Source organism: Channa argus, chromosome 9 (genome assembly GCF_033026475.1).
Source record: "Channa argus isolate prfri chromosome 9, Channa argus male v1.0, whole genome shotgun sequence".
In the NCBI taxonomy this organism is placed as follows: Eukaryota; Metazoa; Chordata; class Actinopteri; order Anabantiformes; family Channidae; genus Channa; species Channa argus.
In genome coordinates, this window is record NC_090205.1 from 24451436 (window position 1) to 24472444 (window position 21009).

Below are 21009 nucleotides of genomic sequence, written 5' to 3' on the forward strand. Positions count from 1 at the left end.
AAACCATGCCAGGGAGCCATCACACATAATAGCAGGGCCCTGGAAACAGCTCAACAAATTGCAGTGATTATAACCCCTGTTGTTTTCCAGCTACAAAACGGGGGAAGGGTGCAGTGCTGTTTGGCCCTCGTGGTTTTCCAACCTGAATCATACCAACTATCACAGCTGACATCTAATTTATTAATAATGGCTACAATATTTCCTCAGCGAATCCAAGTTGTTTTGGTGGTTTTTAATTAACCACATCTGACTTATGCTGGATCAGAAGTGTATCTGAGAACAATTATTATGGATGTGGTCTGTACATTGGCAGAGAAAATAAGAACGAGACAGAGCTATTGTTACAGTCATTGGGTTCACCTGTGCTTCGCCTCCTTCGCCAAAATATCGAGTTAGAGAACCTTTATTAGTGGTGTAGTGGGGAGCAGTGTTGGTAATATGTGGCAACAATTTCACGGACTCTAAGAGAACAATAATTCTGCGAACAGACAAGAAAAGATGGGCCAGTCGAAGCAATTAAAGGATTCAGTTTCCAGTGAAAAACACAAAAAAACATTCACCATACATTTTGTCACTAGAGTTGTTGCAGAGTTTGCAATTGGACATTTCTGAAAAAAATAAAAAATACATATATAACATGGTTACATGTAAAATCGAAAGGATTATTAAAAAGATATTTTTAATGATTTGTTTTAGTCCTTTAACAACCAGTACGTTTTGACAGTAAATACAAAATACGTTGCATTGTGCTACAAGTGATATCATATAGTTAGATATTGCACTGTATGTGACGTACTGAATTTGCTATAAAAGGAGCACAAATGAGGCAGTAGTTAAATTCAAACACACATGCACACGTTAAAGGCTGCTTCTGCCGTAGACTTTAAACGAAGAGGGCAAATATAAAACAACAAAATAATGAAAAATAACAAAATATTATTGTACTCCAGAAGTCTGGTTTGCATCAAAATATTGAATAGCAATTAAGTAACTCTGTGTCTTAAGAAACTAAATATGTAAATGCATTAACATTGATTCCATTTTCCACATCAAATGTTTAAAAACTGCTGGTATAATGTGTCATGCATTCAATACATAGATTAAAACATATATAAACAATCCTTTCATAGGCAACATTTTTATTCATGATGTGTAAATCAGACTGTGTTTTGTTGTCCTCTGGCCACAAAGTGTAGGTTTAGTAATTTGTTAGGAACCAGGACAGTGCGGTTGATGCTTTTCAACTCTCCCACTGTTGGGTCTGGTTTGATTTCAAACAGCCTGATTAGCTGTGGAAAAAAGACAAATATCAAGTTGCTGGAGTTAGTTTCGATAGACCTGATTGAACAAGGTGATGTCAGCACATTGGCCTCCTTTATTGTTACACAATCAGCTGTTGATGGATACTTTTCATTTCCTTTTTTCCCCAGTGATTGACTTCAGGTGGTGATCACATTACCTTATTAAATTAAAATGAATTTGCAAATCTGTTGACATAATATACACAAGTGGCTCATATGTCAATGTCATGTGTTACCTCCACACATTCATGCCATTTTAGGGCCTCAGTGGAGTTCACAACAGAGCTGGGTGCATGTTCATTAGAAATATAAACCATATGATAATGCTGGGTATAGTGGGGGTTTGTGTGTGTGTGTTTTTAAGTTCATTAAAGTGACTGTGTATCTAAATTAAGTCACCCTTAATCACCCACCCTCCAAGAGTAAATTACCAACTCTGCAGTTAACTTCAGGTTTACAGAGTGAGACTGCCCACAAAACCACTGTCATCAGCTTCATTTCCAGCTGTGGGCAGCTGTTGTTACATATAAACGACCTGCCCTGCACCACACAGCAGCACCCGATTTAAAATGAGTGAGGTGGCGAAAAATATTAGAAGCATCTCTTAATATGATGCACTCCAGTGCAGCTCCATCACCCAGTAGACCTCAAATATAGAGGCAGAATTATCATCTTTCTGACAGTTTCAGCTTAAAAACTGAGAAATTATAACACTGTAAAAGAAAAATTCATGGCAGAGCTGCTACATTAGATTGCATTAGATTGTACAGGTGGACCTAATAAAGTGGCCCGTGAGTGTATGTTAAGCAGGATTCAAAGAAATAAATGACTAAACCACAAAAAAATAACAAATATTTTAATATAAGTGGGTATTTGTATTACTTATCACTATAAGTAATGAGATCACCACTAACTGTTTTAAAGCGCATACTGATACAGTCTCAGTGAAGCAAATTAGGGATTCGTTTTTAAGGAATATTATTATTATTGATTTTGTTCTTGTTGTTATGAACATTTATTGTTACCAAGGAATAAGGCTTTAGCAGTAATGTGGTTATTGTGTCCCAAGGCTTACATCACATCCTGTGAGTTCGGCGGATGTTGCTAATGGTTTCTCTTACTTGCTACTCACCTGAAACAAAACCATATACATCTCAAGCTCAGCAATCCGGCGGCCGACACAGCCTCTCACTCCAAAGCCAAACGGGATGGAGCCAAAAGGGTTTGGCCTCTCTCTGCCATCACGGAGCCACCTCTCTGGCTTGAAGGTGAATGGTTCTGGGAAAGTGTCCTTATCGTGACTGATGGCATAGTGATAAAATGCGAAAGAGGTCTGGATAAACAAAAGTAGAGATCAAATACTGAAATTGTTTTGTTTTTTTTCTTGAATTTATAATACAAGTAGAAACGTGCTTAATAAAAGCTGACCCACTTTCTTTGGAAACTGATATCCACCAATGGTAACAGTCTTGTGTGAAATGATCCTCGCATTCAAAGGAACCACAGGGTACATCCTGCAAAACAAGAATGGATTGTTTCATTACATTTAAACAATGTAAAAACGTTCCGCTGCAGCAAATTAAGTGGACATTTTAAGTTAGATCACGTCCTAGTTTATGCTCATGGTTTATGCATCTTTTCACATCACAGGTCTCAGTGGAAGCTAAACTCCAGCCATCATAACTCATCAACTCACCTCAGTGCTTCCTTAAGAACAGCCCTCAAGTATGGCATCTGTGTGACCTCTTCAGCAGAGGGGGTCCAGTCCATTGGCACAAATGTGGACACTTCTTCATAAAGTCTGTCCTGTGTGTGAGGGTTCCTGGACAGCAGGTGAAACGTCCAAGTGAGGGTATTGGATGTCTGGAAAAACCAAGAAAAGGTAACAAGCAAACTGGCAGAGAGAGATGCATCACATTATTTGACTTCATGAAGAATGAGGTGATGACAAAAAGACTTGAATTGAAGTAGAAGATGGAAAAACATAATTTTTTTCTTTGTTTAGCTTCGCTCGCGTCACATTTACCGTGTCCACTCCAGCCAACAGAAGCTCGGTGATACTGCCATAGACATCCTTGACACTCATCTGAGTGTTTGAGAGGAGGTATGTTAGGTATTCTCCCGCCACGTCCTGATTGTTGTCGATACGCTGCTGAATGATTTCCATCTTCTTGTCGATCAACTTTTTAGCTTGAATAAGTGTAGAAAAACAATTAACTCTTACAAAATCAAAATCTAAAGCAATCTCAACTGGTTTTCTATACGATTATTTGACATCATGGGATGTATGCTGTTTGCTGACAGACGTATAGGCTGATACTCTTCTCATAACTGACTGAGAAATATGAAGCAGCAAACTTTTCCCAGATAGTTAATTGTTTTGGCCAACATTTGGACGTTTGTGTTTTTCTGGCTCACTATGTTCTCAATTCCCCTGCCTGGCTCCAACTTATCTACAGCATTGAGCTGTCTAATGCTATTTCAACATTTGGGCTGACGTACGGGCTGTTAGCAAATGCTGGAGGAGGACAATCAGGATCAGCTTACAGTTGATGTGAGTGCGTAGGCCAGACTCATGATGCATGGTTTTACTGTGTGCCGATGACAGCTGTTCACCTAACAAAGCATTCTGACTTATCATCAGTGTTTTTGCTACATATGGCAAAGTTGTAGCAAGAGCAGCATCAGTCCGTGATCTCTTAAACTTTAACATTCATCAGTGTTTTACAGCTCACCAAAGCTAAAGATGCCCTCCCAGCCGGCGATGTAACGTTTCCAGTAGGGCAGTATGTTGCGGCTCCACTTGGGTGTCACCACCACAGCCATGCTGTTGGAGAACATCTGGGCTATGGCCTTGATGAAGTCTTGTGTACCTGCAGGGATTTCCTTTTCCAGACACCCGAGCCTCGTCTCAAACAGAATGGAGGCAATCCCTGAGTGGCAGAGGTCAAGACATAGGCAACAAGAAAGATGTGATTAAGACCTGATGTGCAAAACTATTAGGCCTCACTTTAAATAGCACCGAGAAGAATTAAAAGCTGACAAATTACAAATGTATCAATCAACCTATACAAATGAGCAAACAAGCAAGGACGAGAAGATGCAGAGAGCTGTCAGAACCACCTGAGTGTAGCTCTAACTATCATATACTGTACCCTCTAGTGACAATCGATAGAGCTCATTGGGCACGTTGGTCACTAAATCTCCTGTAGGGCTGCATTGACGCAGGTAGTAGATCCTCTTGGTGAAGTCTGTAACCACATCAGTGATTACTCTGCCATACTGGACACAGTCCTTTGGATGCAGCATGCGCTTGTTCAGCACTGCCCTCATGTTGTACCACTCCTCACCCTCCCTAGGAGTACACACAAAGAGTCACAAAGTTTTGTTTGTGTCAAGAAAAATGACCAGAAATTATGACGGACAAAGACATCCCACAGCGTAACAGAAATTATGATCATGGTAAATAACAGCGATGGCCCAATTCCTGTGTTTTTATCTCCAATTTCCCTCATATATGTTACAAACATAATTTATTCTCCATCCTTTGCATCGACATAATCAATTAATATTTTAACAACAAAGTGTCAACAGTGTAACAATCTAAAATAGGTGACTCATACAGTTTATTGCAGAGAATTGTTCCCTGGTTCCCGTTGACTTTATTGAGCTCTATAGTGAGTTTCACGTTTCACTTCATTTTTTTCTAGCTGTGTGATCTCATGGCTTTCATGGGGCCATTTTTGACTGCAGCTGGTGAACACATTGGAATGTTTAGTCTTTTAGAAACAAGTATTTACCCAAAACTGAGCTGAACCACTGTGAACATTTCATCAGATGAACACAGAAACAACTCCAAACATTTGCTGGAATTGCTCTGTGCAGCTGTCTCAGCTTGAAAATGTCTTAAGTATTTTGAATAAAAGAAAACAAAAATGTTAAACGAACACAAAATAGCACTAAACTGGCAACATTCATACTTGTCGTTTGTTACAGTAACAAAGACTCTTTTCAGTTGAAGTGTCCAGTCGGATATGACAGTGACAGGGAGCCAAAGGCTTATTAAACCTATAGCAAGTTTAAAAATTCTACTTAGCAATGAATGGTAGCAGAGGGCAACTTGTGAATAGAATGAAACAAGTTCCAACAGCAGCAGTGTAAAGGCACAACCAGAGCGACCGGTGCAAACATCAGAAATCTCATGTATATCTCCAGGTCTGTCACATAACAATGGTTTTAAAAAGCGGGACAACTGCGTTTTTCATGACTGTGAAAATCCTGCACCCTGAAAACTCCGTGTAATCCCCCACATAATCTTTAACAGCAAACTAAAAAGCCATTAAATCAGCCCCTTCTATGACGTCTAACTCTAACACGATAGCAGTTGTGATTACTTATGTTTATTTAACTCCAGAGTTGTTTGCAAAATTGGGCCAAGTGGCAGATGTGGCTTTTCATGCTTATCCTCTGAGTCCATAACATCTGAAAACAATTTTGGCAAGTTGATGGATTTGGGCAGAGAAGCTGGGAAATTTGCTACCTATTGGTGTCCTTCAAATCCATCAAAGGTCTCACCACCTCACTGATCCCTCTACCAGCACACTGGTTTACTAATTAACATGTCATATTTTAATATTCAAAGTGCCATTTTTCATAAACATTTTTGTCTGAGCATTAACTTCTGAGGCTATGAAGTTGAAGTTGAATTGTGGCAACTGGACTACTTTCTTCTTTCTTTCACATAATATAAGCTAGATACAACTGATTTTGGTTGTAACATATTAGTAATGGTGAAGCCAGAGGGCAAGAGAGAAAACAAGCATTATTCACCATTATTGGAAATTCCCCCACTGTGGGACAAATAAAAGTTTTTGGATCTTATCTTATTCCTTTAAATAATCTACTCATCAATGTTCACATGCTGCTTTGTGCATTTGTTTCATGATAACAGCTAAGAGATGAGATTGATGTTAATGAAACAAATCTATTCGTCCCCTTAATGCAACATAATAGAACAAAACTGCAGGGGATTCAAATGTCACCTTTCCAGTTTTGGAACAATATCTCTAATACCAACAGATTACAGTCAATTCATCTCACTCACATGACCGATGACAGTACTTACAGAGAGTATGACTAGTTTTATAAAGTCTTGTTTAGACACATTGCCGTGCTTGCGTGTAAATCTGTGTCTGTCATATCATATTTGGTAGTCTTACACTGTAAATGGCCCATAGCCAAATCCTCTCATGTCACGATACTCTTTCCACAGGGACATGTCTCCTCGGCAAGGGAACTTCTCATCATTCCTTAAGAGCTCTTCCAGAAGCTTTGGAGTGTTCACTGCCACTGACTTCAGTCCGTCCCTGTATAAGGACCCGTAGAGCTGCTTCTCAAAGATCTAGACAGAATGAGTGCGGGGCTTACAAGGGAACTGTGTGTAAGAAAGGTATGAAGAATAAGTATAACAGAAAAGCTGTTACTCCTGAAAGTTTGAATATCTGTCCCTTTGATTAAAAGACACAATTGTTTAAACTAAAAACCACTCTCCAATGCACTGCATCTGTAAAGCCAGTGAGCAGATGTTTTTGGATGCAGATTAATGATGCATGACTGTGGCAGACACCATCAAGAGAAAATGCAGAGTCGTGTATACAGCGTGTCATACCTGTAGCTCATGCATACGGCTGTAAAAACCCTGAACCACCAATCTGTAAAGCAGCTCCAAGAAGCTGACACGTGGGAGGTCGTCCACTGTCCGTGGCTTGTCCTGAAAGGTGGAGCGGCTCCTTGGGGCAGAAGAGGCACTTCGCTCACCCCTGGAGAAGACTCGGGCGGTGAATGTAGGGCCTGACGGAAGCCAGGTGCTGTTCCTTTGCATAACACTCCTGGATAGAAATGCAACCATGATAAAGACAAGACGGCAAATGCACAGGGCTCCTGTTACATCCAAGAGTTGGTCTGAGCAGGGAGGGGCCATGTCTGAAAGAATGTTTAACCCTTCCAGCCCAGCTCTTAAGGATCAACCAGGACGAGTTGGGCCTTTTTTGGCTCCACACCTGTACATCTTTAGTGTAAAATTAAATGGTAGTAAATCTTTATTTAGTGTGTTGGGTAACAAAAGTAAAAACTGTGTAATTCAGACAAATCACTCATGTGTGGGACTCAGGAAGTTGAATCAAGTACTGTCCAATTGCTGTGACTCAACTTCCAGGTTCCAGTTACTTTGAAACATTCCACTACTCATCAGTCTGAAGAGTGACCCAGTCATCAGTTTTTCTTATCCAGCCATAAGGGTTAAGAATTTGTTTTAGGCCTTGAAGACTGCAAAGGCCCTTGAGGCAGTTTAGGATTTCTAATATTGGTGTGTGTAAAAAAGAAACTGAAGACTATTGGTGTTTCTGGACTGTGAAAAAGCTTCGCTCAAAGACTTGAAGAAGACAAAACCATATTTGATTATTAGAAAGCAAATTATGTAGCCTGATTATGTAATTTTTAGGCTTAGTATTGGAAAGCGTTTTGCATCATTGCTAAAAAAAATAAAAAATGTAGTCATGTATTCAATGTTTCTCATATTTGTCTTTATTCAGTAATCAGTCTGCAAACACCTGCCAGTCCCTTCATCCTTTCATTTGGCCAACATTGTCCACAGCTCCTGCAGGGTCCAGTTTGTGCAGCAGAAAGTGTCCTTGCACCTGAGCAGCACTGATCTCCGAGTGGGCAGCTAGCGTGCGCTCTGCAAAGCGCTCTCCTTCAGTGGCGGGCTGGTCTGGGTAGAACCGCCGAAACATCTGGGTGAGCTGCCAGTTTGTGCAGTGGCCGATGTACTGCTTCAGGTCCACACGGCCGGGTCGGATGAGCGCTGCGTCCAACCTACATAAACAGAACTGGAGATTAATATCACTGGAAGATTGAAGATTAACTCATAAACACAATGTTACACATATAGAACACATAAAGGCAGACTTAACTTAGGTTGTGGTTTTCACTTACAAGAGGAATTTACCTGAGTACCTGAGTTACTAGTTTGCTGCATACCTTGACCACTAGGTGGTGCATAATAAGCCGAAAACAATGATGAAACAAACTCTTTGTAAAGTTATGGAAAGTCTTTGCTCATCTATATATTCCTGTTAGTTTTGTTAACATCCATCAGTGTTTCAGAAATATCTCACCCTTTGGTCGCTAAGTGCAGTCTCATGAGCTGGTTTCTAACTTTAGTGCAGGTATCTGCTATCTGCACCAGTAACCGGGTCATGGTAGAAGAAGACCAAAACAAAGTCCCACAGTAGCAAAATGATTAATAGAGCTGGGGGGAACTGCAGAGAGAAAACTGTGTGTAACTAGCTTTCTTATTACACATTGTGGATATGAAGAAACAATGATTAGTGCAGCTTCATGTTTTCGTTTTCATTTTGTTTGGCTGAACAAATTTCACGTCTAGTTTAATTTTATTGTCTGGGTAAATGTTTTTCAGAATATGTTTGGCTTTTTTAAAATGTTTACATTATTTCTGAAGGAGAAGCTTTGTAACAGATTTATTAACTGTATAGTTGAGTCCAACAGCTGAAGCTCTGTGATTTTTGTGATTTTACCTAGTGAGATTAGCACCATAAAATAAAAACCCACAAATATTTTTATATTTTAAGATTAAATACTTTTTTCACACAAGCCCTGTCAACTGTACCTGTCAATGAAGTTGGTGGTCATAAAAACTATTCTAGCTTCAGATGAAGCCACTCCATCCAGAGAGTTAAGCAGGCCACTAAAGGTCAGTCTTCCCATTCCCTGGTAAGCCAGGGGGTCTGTGAAGAAAAAAGCGTTTTGAAAGTATCGCTCAAATTAGAAAGTTAAGTTCAGTCTAGAGTCTTCGTAAGCCTAGACATGTAATATGCTAAGTACAACCCCAATTCCTCAAAAATTGGGAAGATGTGTACAACGTAAACATAAACATTTCTCATCAACCTTTATTTTATTCACAATAGAAGATAGACAACATATCAGATGTTGAAACTGAGAAATTGTAACATTTCCTGGAAAATATTTACTCTTTTTGAATTTAATGGCAGCACCATCTCAAAAAAGTTGGAACAGGGCGATGTTTACCATTGTGTAGCATCCCCCGTCTTCTTTTAACAACTGTCTGTAAACATCTGGAAAGTGAAGAGACCAGTTGCTGTAGTTTAAGAGAAGAATTCTTGTCTGATGCTTGGTTCTAGCTGATCAACAGTCCTGGGCCTCTTCTCCTGTGAAGCCATGCTGTTGTGATGGATGCGGTATGTGATTTAGCATTGTCTTGCTAAAATATGCAAGGACTTCCCTGAAAGAGACGACGTCTGGATGGTTGTTGGATGGATGTTTCATGCCTGTTTTTAATGCAGTATTTTGACCTTTGGCCTTGTCCCTTGCGTACAGAGATTCTTCCCAATTCTCTGAATTTGGATTATTTTATATACTGTAAGTTGTGGGATCTTTAAAGTCTTTGCAGTTTGATGTTGAGGAACATTTTTTCTGAAATTGCACCACAATTATTTGGCATTTTGTCGCAAATTGGTGAACCTCTGCCCACTTTTACAATCGAGAGGCTCTGCCTCTTTGAAATGCTCCTTTTATAGTCATGTTACTGATCAATATCTTTTCAAGCCTTTTGTTGCCCCCTTCTGCCTTTTTTGAGATGTGTTGCTCCCATCAAATTCAAAATGAGCTAATACATTCCATGAAATGGTATAATTTCTTAATTTCAACAAATGATATGTTGTTTAAGTCCTATTGTGAATAAAATATGGATTGATGATTTTTGCAAATCATTGTATTCTGTTTTTATTTATATTTTCAAATCTTCAAACATTTTTTGGAATTGATTGCTTGGTAAATGAAATTTGATTTATATGCTAATCTGATTATTTAAAATAAAAAATCCATTAATACTGCAACAGCTACACTACATACCACATGCTGCAATTAGTGTCGTGCAGTGTAGTGCAAACATTTTCAATGACTGTTTAATCCTCGCTACTTACTCTCTGTTGGAAGCAGCTCCCGGCTGACAAAAGCTGCATCTATGTCCTCCAACAATATGATGCTTTGCTGCGGGGCTACGCTCAGGAGGTGGTTCAGACGGTCATCTGAAAGTGTTCGGTCACTCAGGCTCATCAAACAGATGCTGTAGCCCAGCTCACCTGCCAGTGCTGTGCTGAAATACAGTGTCAGAAACCGCAGGTGAGCACATATATTACACATACACATGTTAAGTGAACAACTGTGCTTGACTTGGTCCATTTTTTATTGCACAGCATCTAATATATAAAAAATAGCACACTCACATGAAGCTACTTTTTCCACATCCTGGAGGTCCATACAGCAGATATCCTCTTCTGTAGGGGATACCTGCATACACAGTCAATAACAGCATCCTCAGTGTCATCCTGAAGACCATCACAGAATTACTAAATTAAATGGCATTTTGCTTTTAAAATTAAAAGTCTAAGTCAAAATTCATCATATTATAGAATCATTCCTGTGGTTTTGGAAGTTTCCATTCCATAGTTGAGCAACGAAACATTTAGGGCAGACTCAGCTCATGTCAGTCAAAGATCAATGGCTTTCAACTTATCCCTTCAGGGGTCACCACAGCGGTTCCCCACATTGCTTTGGCATGTGTTTTTACACCAGATGCCCTTCCTGCTGCAACCCTCTCATTTTATCACCAAGGTGGCCACACCTTAAGGGGCGGGATTCAAACTCACGGCCTTCTGCATCCCAACCCAATGCTCCACCACTGAGCCACCAGGCCCCCAGACTCAGCTCATGCCAGTACATTTTTCAAAATCATTTACTAAGTTTTCCCCCCCATCTATTTATTTTAAAGCTAAGTTAATAACTAAAATTACTAAGTAGTTCTTAGTAACTTTAGTTGCTAATAAATTCAGGTGCATGTGGGAGATTCTACAACATTCCACACTTCCAAAACATTTGGGTTTCTTTGTTCTCAAATCTATCCCAAATCTTTGAATGGAAACTACCACACCTCTAAAAAATTCCAAAACATGAATTACAAGCCCCAATATATTTTACCTCTGTCTGTGTACCATTTGGGGTTTCCAATGAAGTCCTTAACGTCGTCTACAATCCTTTCAGCCACACCAGTTTCCAAGACCACAGAGCTGAGTGGTCTGCGTCGTCGTGGAAACCCAAAAGGCCTCCACTCAGCACCCATGGCTGTGTACATTACAGTCCGTCCCTCCTCCTGCTTCAGCGCCAATTCTCTTGCTACAAAACATGATGGACAGCTGGAATAAATGACCACTAAGAGGCTTTTCAAGAGCATGAACAAAGTCAGGTATGACAAAAATATCTCACAATAATATGTATCAGGTGTATACTGTACACATGTACCTTCTTGTAAGATATTAAAGAAGATTTGTCTGTCTCTGCCAAGAGCAGTGAAAGTGACGGACTCCCACGGTGTTCCAGTTTGCATATCCACCATCTGCTTCTCTCTGGTCCTCTCCACCCTGATCCACTTCCTCCCGTACCTGCAGACCACAACGGATAAAATTGTCACAAGCTATACTGTTGCATGAAATAAATTTCCACAGTATTTTTATGCCATCTTTTTAAAACCTGATGTCTAGTTTTAAAATTAGTTTCAGTGTATTGGCACCATGTTAAACCAGTTAAATAGGTAGGTACATTTAAAAATTCCTTTCTGACCAGATGATGTGATTCCCAGGACTTGGATGAAAGTCAAACTGTGTGTGAATTCGCCCACTTTCATGCGCCAGGTAGGAGGTCTGCACGCTCAGGTGCTGAGTGTGCCTGGCATGCTTGGTGATCCAGCTTAGCAGCCAGTGGTAGCTCTTGTCCCTGCTGGGAACTTCCAGAGTGATCATGTAATTCCTGCGGAAGAAGACCATCCCCACCTGGGCACCTTTCCTGGCCAGTGCCAAGGCTGTCCCAACACCAACCAGTCCAAACCCAGCCCCAAAGTATGGGTTGTCCTTCAGGCCGTCCAGAAAGTCTGACACTGGCATGGTGATGACTGTTGCACTCCAAATTGCCACTCAGATTCTATACAGATATTATAACACTTTGTAGGAGCACATACTTAAAGACGGCCTTCTGTCTAGTCCACTCTGGTTGAATATAAGGATATAGGTCAGTATCTTTGCAGAACAATAAATGCGTAGATGGCAAACTTGCAATCTACGACCTAGTTAAAGAAAAAAACTAACATTCGGCCGAGTGTCTTTATCTGTCCTCATCTCAGACTGTGGTCGTGAAGAGCGTTGCAAATTACAGCGACCATAGTTTGTCTATATGTATCATTTTAGCCAGCTAAAATCGCCATGTGCCAATTGTTTGGATATAGAACAGCAAACGGAAAAAGAGTGAGCAGCGACCTCTACTACACTTCCTGTGTTTGAAAAATCTAATCCCGACTGTTCACCTGCACATCAAACATAGGTTCCGTTTCACTGTAAATTTTGTCTTAACGGTATTTTCTTAAAAATAGGATAAAAATCGACTTCTAGTAGGTAAGATAGTTAATAGTTAAAATTGTAGAGGGTAGTATACGGAAACGACACAGGTAAGAGGAACTGAGAAGAGTTCGCGACCAAACAAACTCGAGCCGCTAACATTAGCGTTAGCTCGCGTAGCGTTTGCGTCAACGACAATGTTGTTAGCGTACTAATACTAGTGTATTATATCATACAAAGTGAAATCAACAATACTATCACTTAGCGCTATTATAGGTTAACAAAAGGTGTCTAACTCACATGCAACTAGTTAATAACTGTGTTAGCCATAGTGCTAATTGTACGTTGATGTTTTGTTTTTCAGATAAAGAGCACTGCGGAAACCCGGGCAGTAGGTCGAGGTTCTTTTTGTGTTGTAAGTAAAGCAGGTTACTGAATGGAAAAGCGGCGTTTTGTGTTTTATTGTGTTATGTAACTGTGCTACATGTGTGCGTATGATTACGAGTTATTTTTATGTAGTTACATTTAGAATCTTCGGAGGACATAAAACTAAAAAGATTTTTAAAATGCACAGCTAAAAATCAATGTGAATAAACATTGTAGCCTTTTATGTTTGTTTGTTTTTATTTCATGCTGTTTTTTTGTTTGTTTGTTTTTCCAGATACAATAGAGACAGCTGAAGCTCATCAATCCAAAAAAAGACAGTGACATGTTTGTCTCATATCCCCGTTCAAAAGGGCCAGTTGCTCCAGCTAGTAGGGGACATTTTGGACTATAAATGCTCTCAGTGCAATGAGGTCTTTTCACAGCCAAGTTCTCTTAAACACCACTTTGAAATTATTCACAGTGGACACGACCCTAAAGGCACATTCACCTGCAGTGAACAAAGCTGCCAGTTCAGCAGCACAGATCGTCAGAAATACCAGGTTCATTTGGTTTCCACACACAGTATAACTCTTATTCCCCGCACTTTCCGGTCCTGCAAAGTATCGTTCCTCACACAGGGAGAGATGGAGAGACACTTGCAAGCCCACATGCCCTTCGTCTGTTTTCAATGTTCCTTTGCCACTGACAGCGCAAAAGACCTGAGCGACCACCTCACGGAGCACAACCATCTACCAACTTGTAGTCAAGGTGAACGGACCCTGAACCTGAAGATGTAATGTAACACGAATTTAAAGCCATATTGCTACTACACTGAAACTGATTTTATTGAATGCATTCATATATATCTGTTTTTAGAAAACGAGATGGCATCCATGACTTTGTGCTCTGATGGGAGTCACCAGCCTTTGGTGTCTGGCAGGCCAAAAAGAAAGCAGAAATCCAACCCAGCAAATGCATCGTCGTTACAGGGACTTGAGCAAAAGAACCAGCCTGAGAGAGAACGACACAATATTAAAAGAATGAGAAAGGCAGTGGACAAAGATAGTCCTCCAGCAATAGAGGTGCCATCCAAAGGTAAGCTATAGTCCAGCAGGTATTTTGGTTTACTGACATGAACGAGTGACTGCAGCAGCCGACAAAAAAACGGGCAATGCTCGAATAGTGAGCATGTTTTACTCATGTCAAAGAAGTATACTTGCAGCAAATCCTTACTGAAAGTGTGTGCCATATGTTCTTATGTGCTTGTCCACTAGAGTACCTTGCAGAGGGAGCAGAGCACATCTATCGCACCCATACCTGCCCCATGTGTCGGCGCTGTTTCAAGATGCGCTCCCATCTCCAGGAGCACCTCCATCTACATTTTCCTGACCCCAGTCTCCAGTGTCCCACCTGTAAGCGTTACTTTACCAGCAAGAGCAAGCTACGCATACACAGGCTCCGTGAGGCGGGTGAGAAGGTTCACCGTTGCCACTTGTGTGAGTATGCTGCCGTGGAGCGAAATTCAATCCGCCGCCACTTTCTCAGCATGCATGCTGATGGGGCAGAAGATGATGTAAAGAGTCAACTCTATCCATGTCCCACCTGTGGTCAAAGCTTTCGTCAGAGCAGGTCCCTCAAAGCTCACATGAAGACACACAACATCCAGCCAGACAGCAAGTCGGTGACCTGCTTCCAAGATGGTTGTACCTTTCGGAGCTCTTTGCGCAAAGAACTGATAAGACACACAGCTGAAGAACATGGGATCCAAGCAGTAGAGTGTCGTCACCATGCGTGTGGAGCAATTTTTGAGAAAGATACCGACATGGAGGCTCATTATCGGACACACCTTGCCTACCACTGTTCACAGTGTGATTTTTCCTGCTCCAATAAAACAGTTTTTCTCCAGCACCAGAAGCACGGTCACCCAGGGAGCAACAAGCTTTGCTGTGACTTTTGCTCCTTCATCACGTTTAACCCTGTGGAGTTTGAGCAGCACATTGCACACTTGCATGCCAACGAGAAGATCCATGGTTGTTCTCTGTGCAGCTATGTGACATCGCATAAGCGCGGTTTAAAGAGACACATGCTGATGCACAGTGGTGAGGATGGAGTGGTTTTAATGTTAAAGACGGTTTCTCATCTGAGTCTCACCTTTGAGTTTTTTATGTTTATGCATGTTTTGTCATTTGTTTTCTTTCTAAAAAGGTGAGAAGCCCCACAAGTGTACGCTCTGTGACTTCAGGTGCCGAGATGAGTCCTACTTGTCTAAACATATGCTCACTCACTCAGAGGACAAGAACTTTATGTGCGCTGAATGTGGATATGTCACTAAATGGAAGCACTATCTTAATGTTCATATGAGGAAACATGCTGGAGACCTCAGGTACATTTTTGGATGTATTTTATATGGTTTGTAGGTGAAGATCTGTCAAAATGCATGAGGGCATTTAATGAATTAAACGTATCCTAAACCCTCAACACACCCTTGCTAAACCTGCCCAGGTGGCTGAATAGCAGCTGAATAGTTAAAGTGTGCATGCTGGACCTCTTTTCACCACGGCATTAAAACCAGCAGGTGGTGCTCATGTCGTGGCTGTTGTGTATATGTGTGTATATTGTTGTTATGACTGAGAACTTGTCTTCCCTCCTAGGTACCAGTGCGATCAGTGTCCTTATCGTTGTCACCGCATGGATCAGCTAAATAGTCACAAACTACGACATCAGGCCAAATCGCTCATCTGTGAAATCTGTGCTTATGCCTGCAAGCGCAAAAATGAGCTTCGCAGTCACATGTTGACCAAACATTCGGGACAGGAGAAACCACCATCTGTCCATAAGTGCAAATACTGCACATACGCAACCTGCTACCGACAAGCACTTCAAAATCATGAGAACTGCAAACATACCAAGCTGAAAGAGTTTCGCTGTGCCCTCTGTTCCTATTTCTCGTTCAGTAGCATCAGCCTCTTCCTGCACAAGAGGAAAGCCCATGGGTATGTACCTGGGGACAAAGCATGGCTAGAGAACTATGCCGCAAAAGAGAAGGAGATGAATTCATCTGAGTTTGTAGAGGGTTTTTACAATAAGCCCTCAACAGTTTATAAGGAACAATCCCCTGAAGAACATCCAGCATCTGAAACGGAACAATCTGAGCTTCCTGGTGCAGCAGACGGCAGCCTAAGCAAAGAACCTGTAACTGGATCGCAATTTGAGGATACATCAAAATCTTTCGATGTTGCTTTTCAAGAGATTGTCAACCAAAGTACTTCAGACAGTCCTCCATCTGTGAACAGTCCAGAGGAATACTGTACTCTTGTTTTAACTACATTATCTAGCAATGATTTTCAGAACTCCTCATTGCAAAGTACAGATGAAAACAGTGCAAATAAGATTTCAGAGACGTTGATTTGTGATACATTGCAAGAAAAGGTAGACTTCTCTACATCTTCAAATACATCAGAGGGAGAGGATGTGGCAGAATGTCATCCAAGTGACTTTGAGGACAGCTACAAACCTCTAAATGTGTCAGTCAGTCAACCAGTTGAGGTGGAGAGGGATGATGGAACAGTCGCTTCCAATTTGCCACATGAGCAAAACCAGTCAGTACAATCTGATGTCCATCTGCAAGCCATGAAACGGTACGACAAGGACCAAGCAGAAGCCATGGTTTTGGGAGGACAGGTGCAGATAGTTGTGGTCCCAACTAAAGATGTTCATCGCTGTCCCAAGTGCTGTTATGTAACCAGCAAGGAGAGCGCTCTGAAGTACCACTGCCAGGCTTTGTGCCAGGCAAGGATAAAGTGCCACCAGTGTCAGTCCTGTGGTACACAGTTCAAACAGAAACGTGGTCTCGATAGTCACCTTGCAAAGACGTGTCCAGCACTTCCGTGGAAAACAAGGACATTTGTGGGCATTTCAAATACATGCCTAGATACAGAGAAGAAGTCTACTCAAGGTAATGAAGGTTCCAGACAGCTGGGTGACAGAACAAATTCTGATCATGCAGAGCATTCACAAAATGAGATTTCTGCAGATTTAATTGATCAGGAATTTCCTCAGCAAAAAATGCAGGTATCTACATCACATTTTGTAGTCTGTGACAGTTCCTGTACATCCAATGAGTCAGAACATCAGCAATGCAAAACACAGACACGTATCAAGCGTGTGAAAAAACGGTTGGCTTCAGTCGGGAAAGACAGAAAGACATCACTGCAGACAAAGTCCTGGTACACTAAAAAATATAAATTTAAATGCAAACTGTGCAATTTTTCATCAGCCAAAAGTGCAACACTTAAACATCACCTCTCAACCTCCCAGAAGAAAGTTAGTAAAAGAAACAATCAGATGCTCTCAGAAGTGGATGCAGAGTGTGGTCATGAGCCAGTTGTAGAAAAGGAAGATTTGATGGATGAATGCGATGGAACCAAAAAGAAAATTCACATGTTCTCATGTCCAAGCTGTGCATTTAAGTGCACTCAGAAACGTGCCTTGGACAGCCACGAAAAGAGAGGCTGCATGAAACCAGGTGAAGTCCAGTGCACCACATGTGCATTTGTAGCCAAATCTGAAATAACTTTGACTCGGCACATTCTGTCTGTTCATGACAAAAAGAAGTTTCATGTGGCTAAACCTAAATGTTTGCTTTGCCAGCACTGTACTTTCACCTGTAAGCAGGAACGATGCATGGCTCAACATGTTGCACTGAAACACAAAGGTGCACGGCCTTACCGTTGCCAGTACTGTCCTTTTAGCACCACAAGGCGCTATCGTGTGGAAGAGCATGAGTCTCTTCACACGGGAATCGGCCGTCATAAGTGTGATGTGTGCAACAAGACCTTTGGGGCTGTGGCCAAATTGAATCAGCACAAGATGCGCATACATGATAAACATCCTACACATTTCTGCTCAATGTGCGACTTCAGTGGATACACGCTAGATGATGTGAAACGGCACAACCTCAGATGCCACACGGGCAATTTGGAACATGCTTGCACTCACTGTGAAGCTCGGTTTAGTTCTGAAATCGCTCTGAGGAACCACTGTAAACGTGTGCACCAGCTTCAGGTCTGTTTCTCATGCAAGCAGTGTGACTACACATGTAGCAGCGAGGTCACACTGAAGACCCACCAACAAAGCAAGCATCCTCAGTTAAAGTGTAACACCTGCCAAGAGTCTTTTGAGAGAAAGGAAAGCTTGGAGACACATCAGAGAACCCACCTGGCCCATCATTGTCAGCTGTGTCCCTTTGCTGCCAAAACAAGGCAGCTGTTAGCTCAACACCTTCTGACTGAACACGAGGAAGGATCTCTGGACGACAAGCCCCTCAAGTGTAACACTTGTGAGTTTGCTTGTCAGCACCAGCTGGTATTAGAGCAGCATCTCCGTTCACACGGAGGCAAGCGCCTTTACAAATGCACAGACTGCGAGTATTCAACCCCAAACAAGCAGAAGATCACGTGGCACATTCGCATACACACCGGGGAGAAGCCTTACAGCTGTGAACAGTGCAGTTACACCTGCACTGATCCCTCCAGGTTAAAGGTAAGCTAGCAACTTATAGCATGATAATTATTCGCAAAATAAAACCTCAAAGTGCTGTTTTTATATGAAACATGTTTCATGTTGTTTTGTTCTTGTTTTGTTCTTCATGAGAGCATATCCAATGTGAAAAGTAAAAACTATTTAGTTCAGATATAACCCGAGGGAAGATGGAAAAATTCATGTGTGTGACTTTTGCCAGAGAAGAAACCACAATGTCACAGACTTACAAAAGATCAACAGCTTTCAGGCTTGTCCCTTCAGGGGCTGCCACAGCAGAACGTGTTTCGCACAACCTTGCCATTTTATTTGGGCTCAGGATCAGCAGGGTCCAAGCGTGCCCTTGGTGGCTGGGTGGGATTCAAGCCTGTGGCCTCCTGCATCCCAACGCAATGCTCTCCTAGTGAGCCATCGGGCCCCCTTCCCAATCAGACTTACAATACAGAATTGTTAACAGTGTCTACTATTAAACTATAAAAGAAGATGCATATAGTTATTACACTCAGAAAGTGAAGTGGTCTATTAGTATAATGTTGTACTATGGAGGTCTACTAAAATGATTGAGCTTGACCATTAAGTGCTTAGAAGGGTTTTAAATTCTATTGTAGATGGAGCCACTAGAGAGATAATAAAAGAGAAATGTGATTTATCTTCACCTCAGATCAAGATGAAGGTAACTGATTCCAAATGCCACGAGATCAGTGGACCAAAAAGCAGGACATCACCCATGGTCACAAAGAACACGATCTAATGGGGAAGAGAGGGGAGAGCTGGGTTTAAAAGGGCCGGGGAACAGGTGTAAACAATTGTGAACGATGAGTGGTGATGCTAGAGAAGTGAACTGTGAACAGGAAGTGCAGAAAAGGGTACAAAATAAAAGTCCAGAACAGAAAGGGAATATGAAGGCCCAGATCATGATACTAGAGGTAACAACCGGACATGTTTTTCAGCATCAATTTGAGACAGGATGCTCCTAATTTTGGCAGTGTTTTACAAATGAAAGAAGACTGTAGATGTTTCTGTTTTTGTAAGTTAAGGGGAATCATTTCACTACCTAAAAAGTTATGCAGTAGAAATGCAACAATTCAGAGTAAATATTGTAAAAATTACAATAAAGACCATCGCACAATAAAAGCAGTGTAGACACAGCTGTATTACTCTTATACCTTTGTATCTGTATACATGTTACGTCTGCATACATCTCTGTATCTATGTTTATATCTCCCACAGTGATGACAGTTTTTATTAGTATTATTTATTTAATTTACTTTTTACTCAACAAAAACAAAATCTTCTATTTTACTCTGTGTCATTTCTGCCACAGCTTCATATGCGGGTTCACCAAGAAGAGAAGAAGTATCTCTGTCCAGAGTGTGGCTACAAATGCAAGTGGGCAACTCAGCTGAAGTACCACATGAGCAAGCACACAGGTATCAGCTTAATTATTGTTACATCTTTACATATTTTGTGTGTCAAGTATCATCCTAATTTACTTTTTTCAGTGTAATTCACAGATTACTCCAAAAAACACAATTTTCTCTCTGCAGGAGAGAAGCCATATGCCTGTGATGAGTGTGACTACCGCACCAACCGAGCAGATGCCCTGCGTGCACACCGGGACACGCAGCATTGCGACTTGCGCCCTTATGTTTGTGAAACATGCGGCAAAGCCTTCAAGACTAGTTTCATCCTGAAGACCCACCAGCGGCAGCACAGCGACGGACGGCCGTACGCATGCGGATTGTGCCACAAAGCCTTCCGATGGCCGGCAGGTCTGAGACATCACTACCTCTCTCACACCAAGCAGCAGCCTTTCTGCTGCCGCCACTGCTCCTACAGAGCCAAACAGAAGTTCCAGGTGGTCAAGCATTTGCAGAGGCACCACCCAGAGATGTCTGTAGAGCATGGGGTGATGAGGGACTCTGAAGCTGTTAGCCTTACCCTGAGGGAGGCCCTGCAGGGGTCACTGGATGAAGGAGCAGCAGACGTGGAGGAGAAAGGAAAAGCCAGTGAGGCAGAGGAAGTTGCTAAAGAGACTGAGTAAGGGGGGAAAACATCACAGTACTGTTGGTGCAGTGTTGAATTCAGGAAATAGGAGTCTGTTAAAATCAAAAATCAATTAATATTTGTAGCTCACCACCTGATTTCACTTGTGTAAAAGGCCAACGAAACACATCTGTATTTCTTATGATGTTTCCGTGTTGGTCTGTCTGAGGTTCATTTCTAGGATAAAGGGCTCAAAACTGTGAAGACATCGACTTCAATAATAAATGAATCAAATGTGAATTCATTTTATTCAGTGGTGTTGAACCATTAAGAAAATG

At 41.5% G+C, this 21009-nt stretch overlaps 3 protein-coding genes and 1 long non-coding RNA gene across 7 annotated transcripts in view; 2 read left to right on the forward strand and 2 right to left on the reverse strand.

Annotated features, from left to right (window-relative positions):
* Positions 1-3450, forward strand: part of LOC137133416 (uncharacterized) — a 7653-nt gene extending 4203 nt beyond the window's left edge. The window contains exons 2-3 of the long non-coding RNA XR_010915240.1: positions 2952-3183; positions 3307-3450. This is a non-coding gene — a long non-coding RNA (uncharacterized lncRNA). The remainder of the gene's footprint in view (positions 1-2951; positions 3184-3306) is intronic.
* cyp27a1.1 (cytochrome P450, family 27, subfamily A, polypeptide 1.1) overlaps positions 1-7475 on the reverse strand; it is an 8238-nt gene extending 763 nt beyond the window's left edge. Inside the window, exons 1-9 of one of the 2 annotated variants that reach the window (XM_067517018.1) lie at positions 6970-7296; positions 6521-6702; positions 4457-4656; positions 4037-4234; positions 3328-3491; positions 2998-3164; positions 2734-2815; positions 2434-2634; positions 1-1289 (exon numbers count right to left, since the gene is read on the reverse strand). The exon at positions 1-1289 is cut by the window's left edge and continues 763 nt beyond it. In XM_067517018.1, the coding sequence (XP_067373119.1) occupies positions 1158-1289; positions 2434-2634; positions 2734-2815; positions 2998-3164; positions 3328-3491; positions 4037-4234; positions 4457-4656; positions 6521-6702; positions 6970-7281 (1638 nt within the window). In that variant the 5' untranslated portion in view covers positions 7282-7296 and the 3' untranslated portion in view covers positions 1-1157. Of the gene's footprint in view, positions 1290-2433; positions 2635-2733; positions 2816-2997; positions 3165-3327; positions 3492-4036; positions 4235-4456; positions 4657-6520; positions 6703-6969 lie in introns of those variants that run through there. The other variant, XM_067517019.1, reaches the window with a different exon arrangement.
* Positions 7476-7860: 385 nt separating this feature from the next.
* bcs1l (BC1 (ubiquinol-cytochrome c reductase) synthesis-like) lies at positions 7861-12684 on the reverse strand. Of its 2 annotated transcripts, XR_010915239.1 has the most exons (8): positions 12015-12684; positions 11697-11836; positions 11376-11570; positions 10625-10688; positions 10322-10494; positions 8989-9106; positions 8477-8620; positions 8037-8174 (listed from the first exon to the last, which is right to left on the reverse strand). XR_010915239.1 is itself a non-coding variant. In XM_067517021.1 (7 exons), exons 1-7 carry the CDS (start codon positions 12332-12334, stop codon positions 7922-7924), a joined length of 1263 nt encoding a protein of 420 aa, XP_067373122.1. In that variant the 5' UTR covers positions 12335-12682; the 3' UTR covers positions 7861-7921. The 2 variants fall into 2 exon arrangements, 1 of the variants encoding a protein (XP_067373122.1); XM_067517021.1 differs by lacking the exon at positions 8477-8620 and having other exon boundaries at positions 7861-8174; positions 12015-12682.
* Positions 12685-13642: 958 nt separating this feature from the next.
* znf142 (zinc finger protein 142) lies at positions 13643-20991 on the forward strand. Of its 2 annotated transcripts, none has more exons than XM_067517005.1 (7): positions 13643-13915; positions 14024-14242; positions 14422-15246; positions 15353-15530; positions 15799-18688; positions 20010-20115; positions 20233-20991. In XM_067517005.1, exons 1-7 carry the CDS (start codon positions 13792-13794, stop codon positions 20727-20729), a joined length of 4839 nt encoding a protein of 1612 aa, XP_067373106.1. In that variant the 5' UTR covers positions 13643-13791; the 3' UTR covers positions 20730-20991. The 2 variants fall into 2 exon arrangements, with proteins under 2 accessions (XP_067373106.1, XP_067373107.1); XM_067517006.1 differs by having other exon boundaries at positions 13799-13940.
* Positions 20992-21009: the final 18 nt, after the last annotated feature.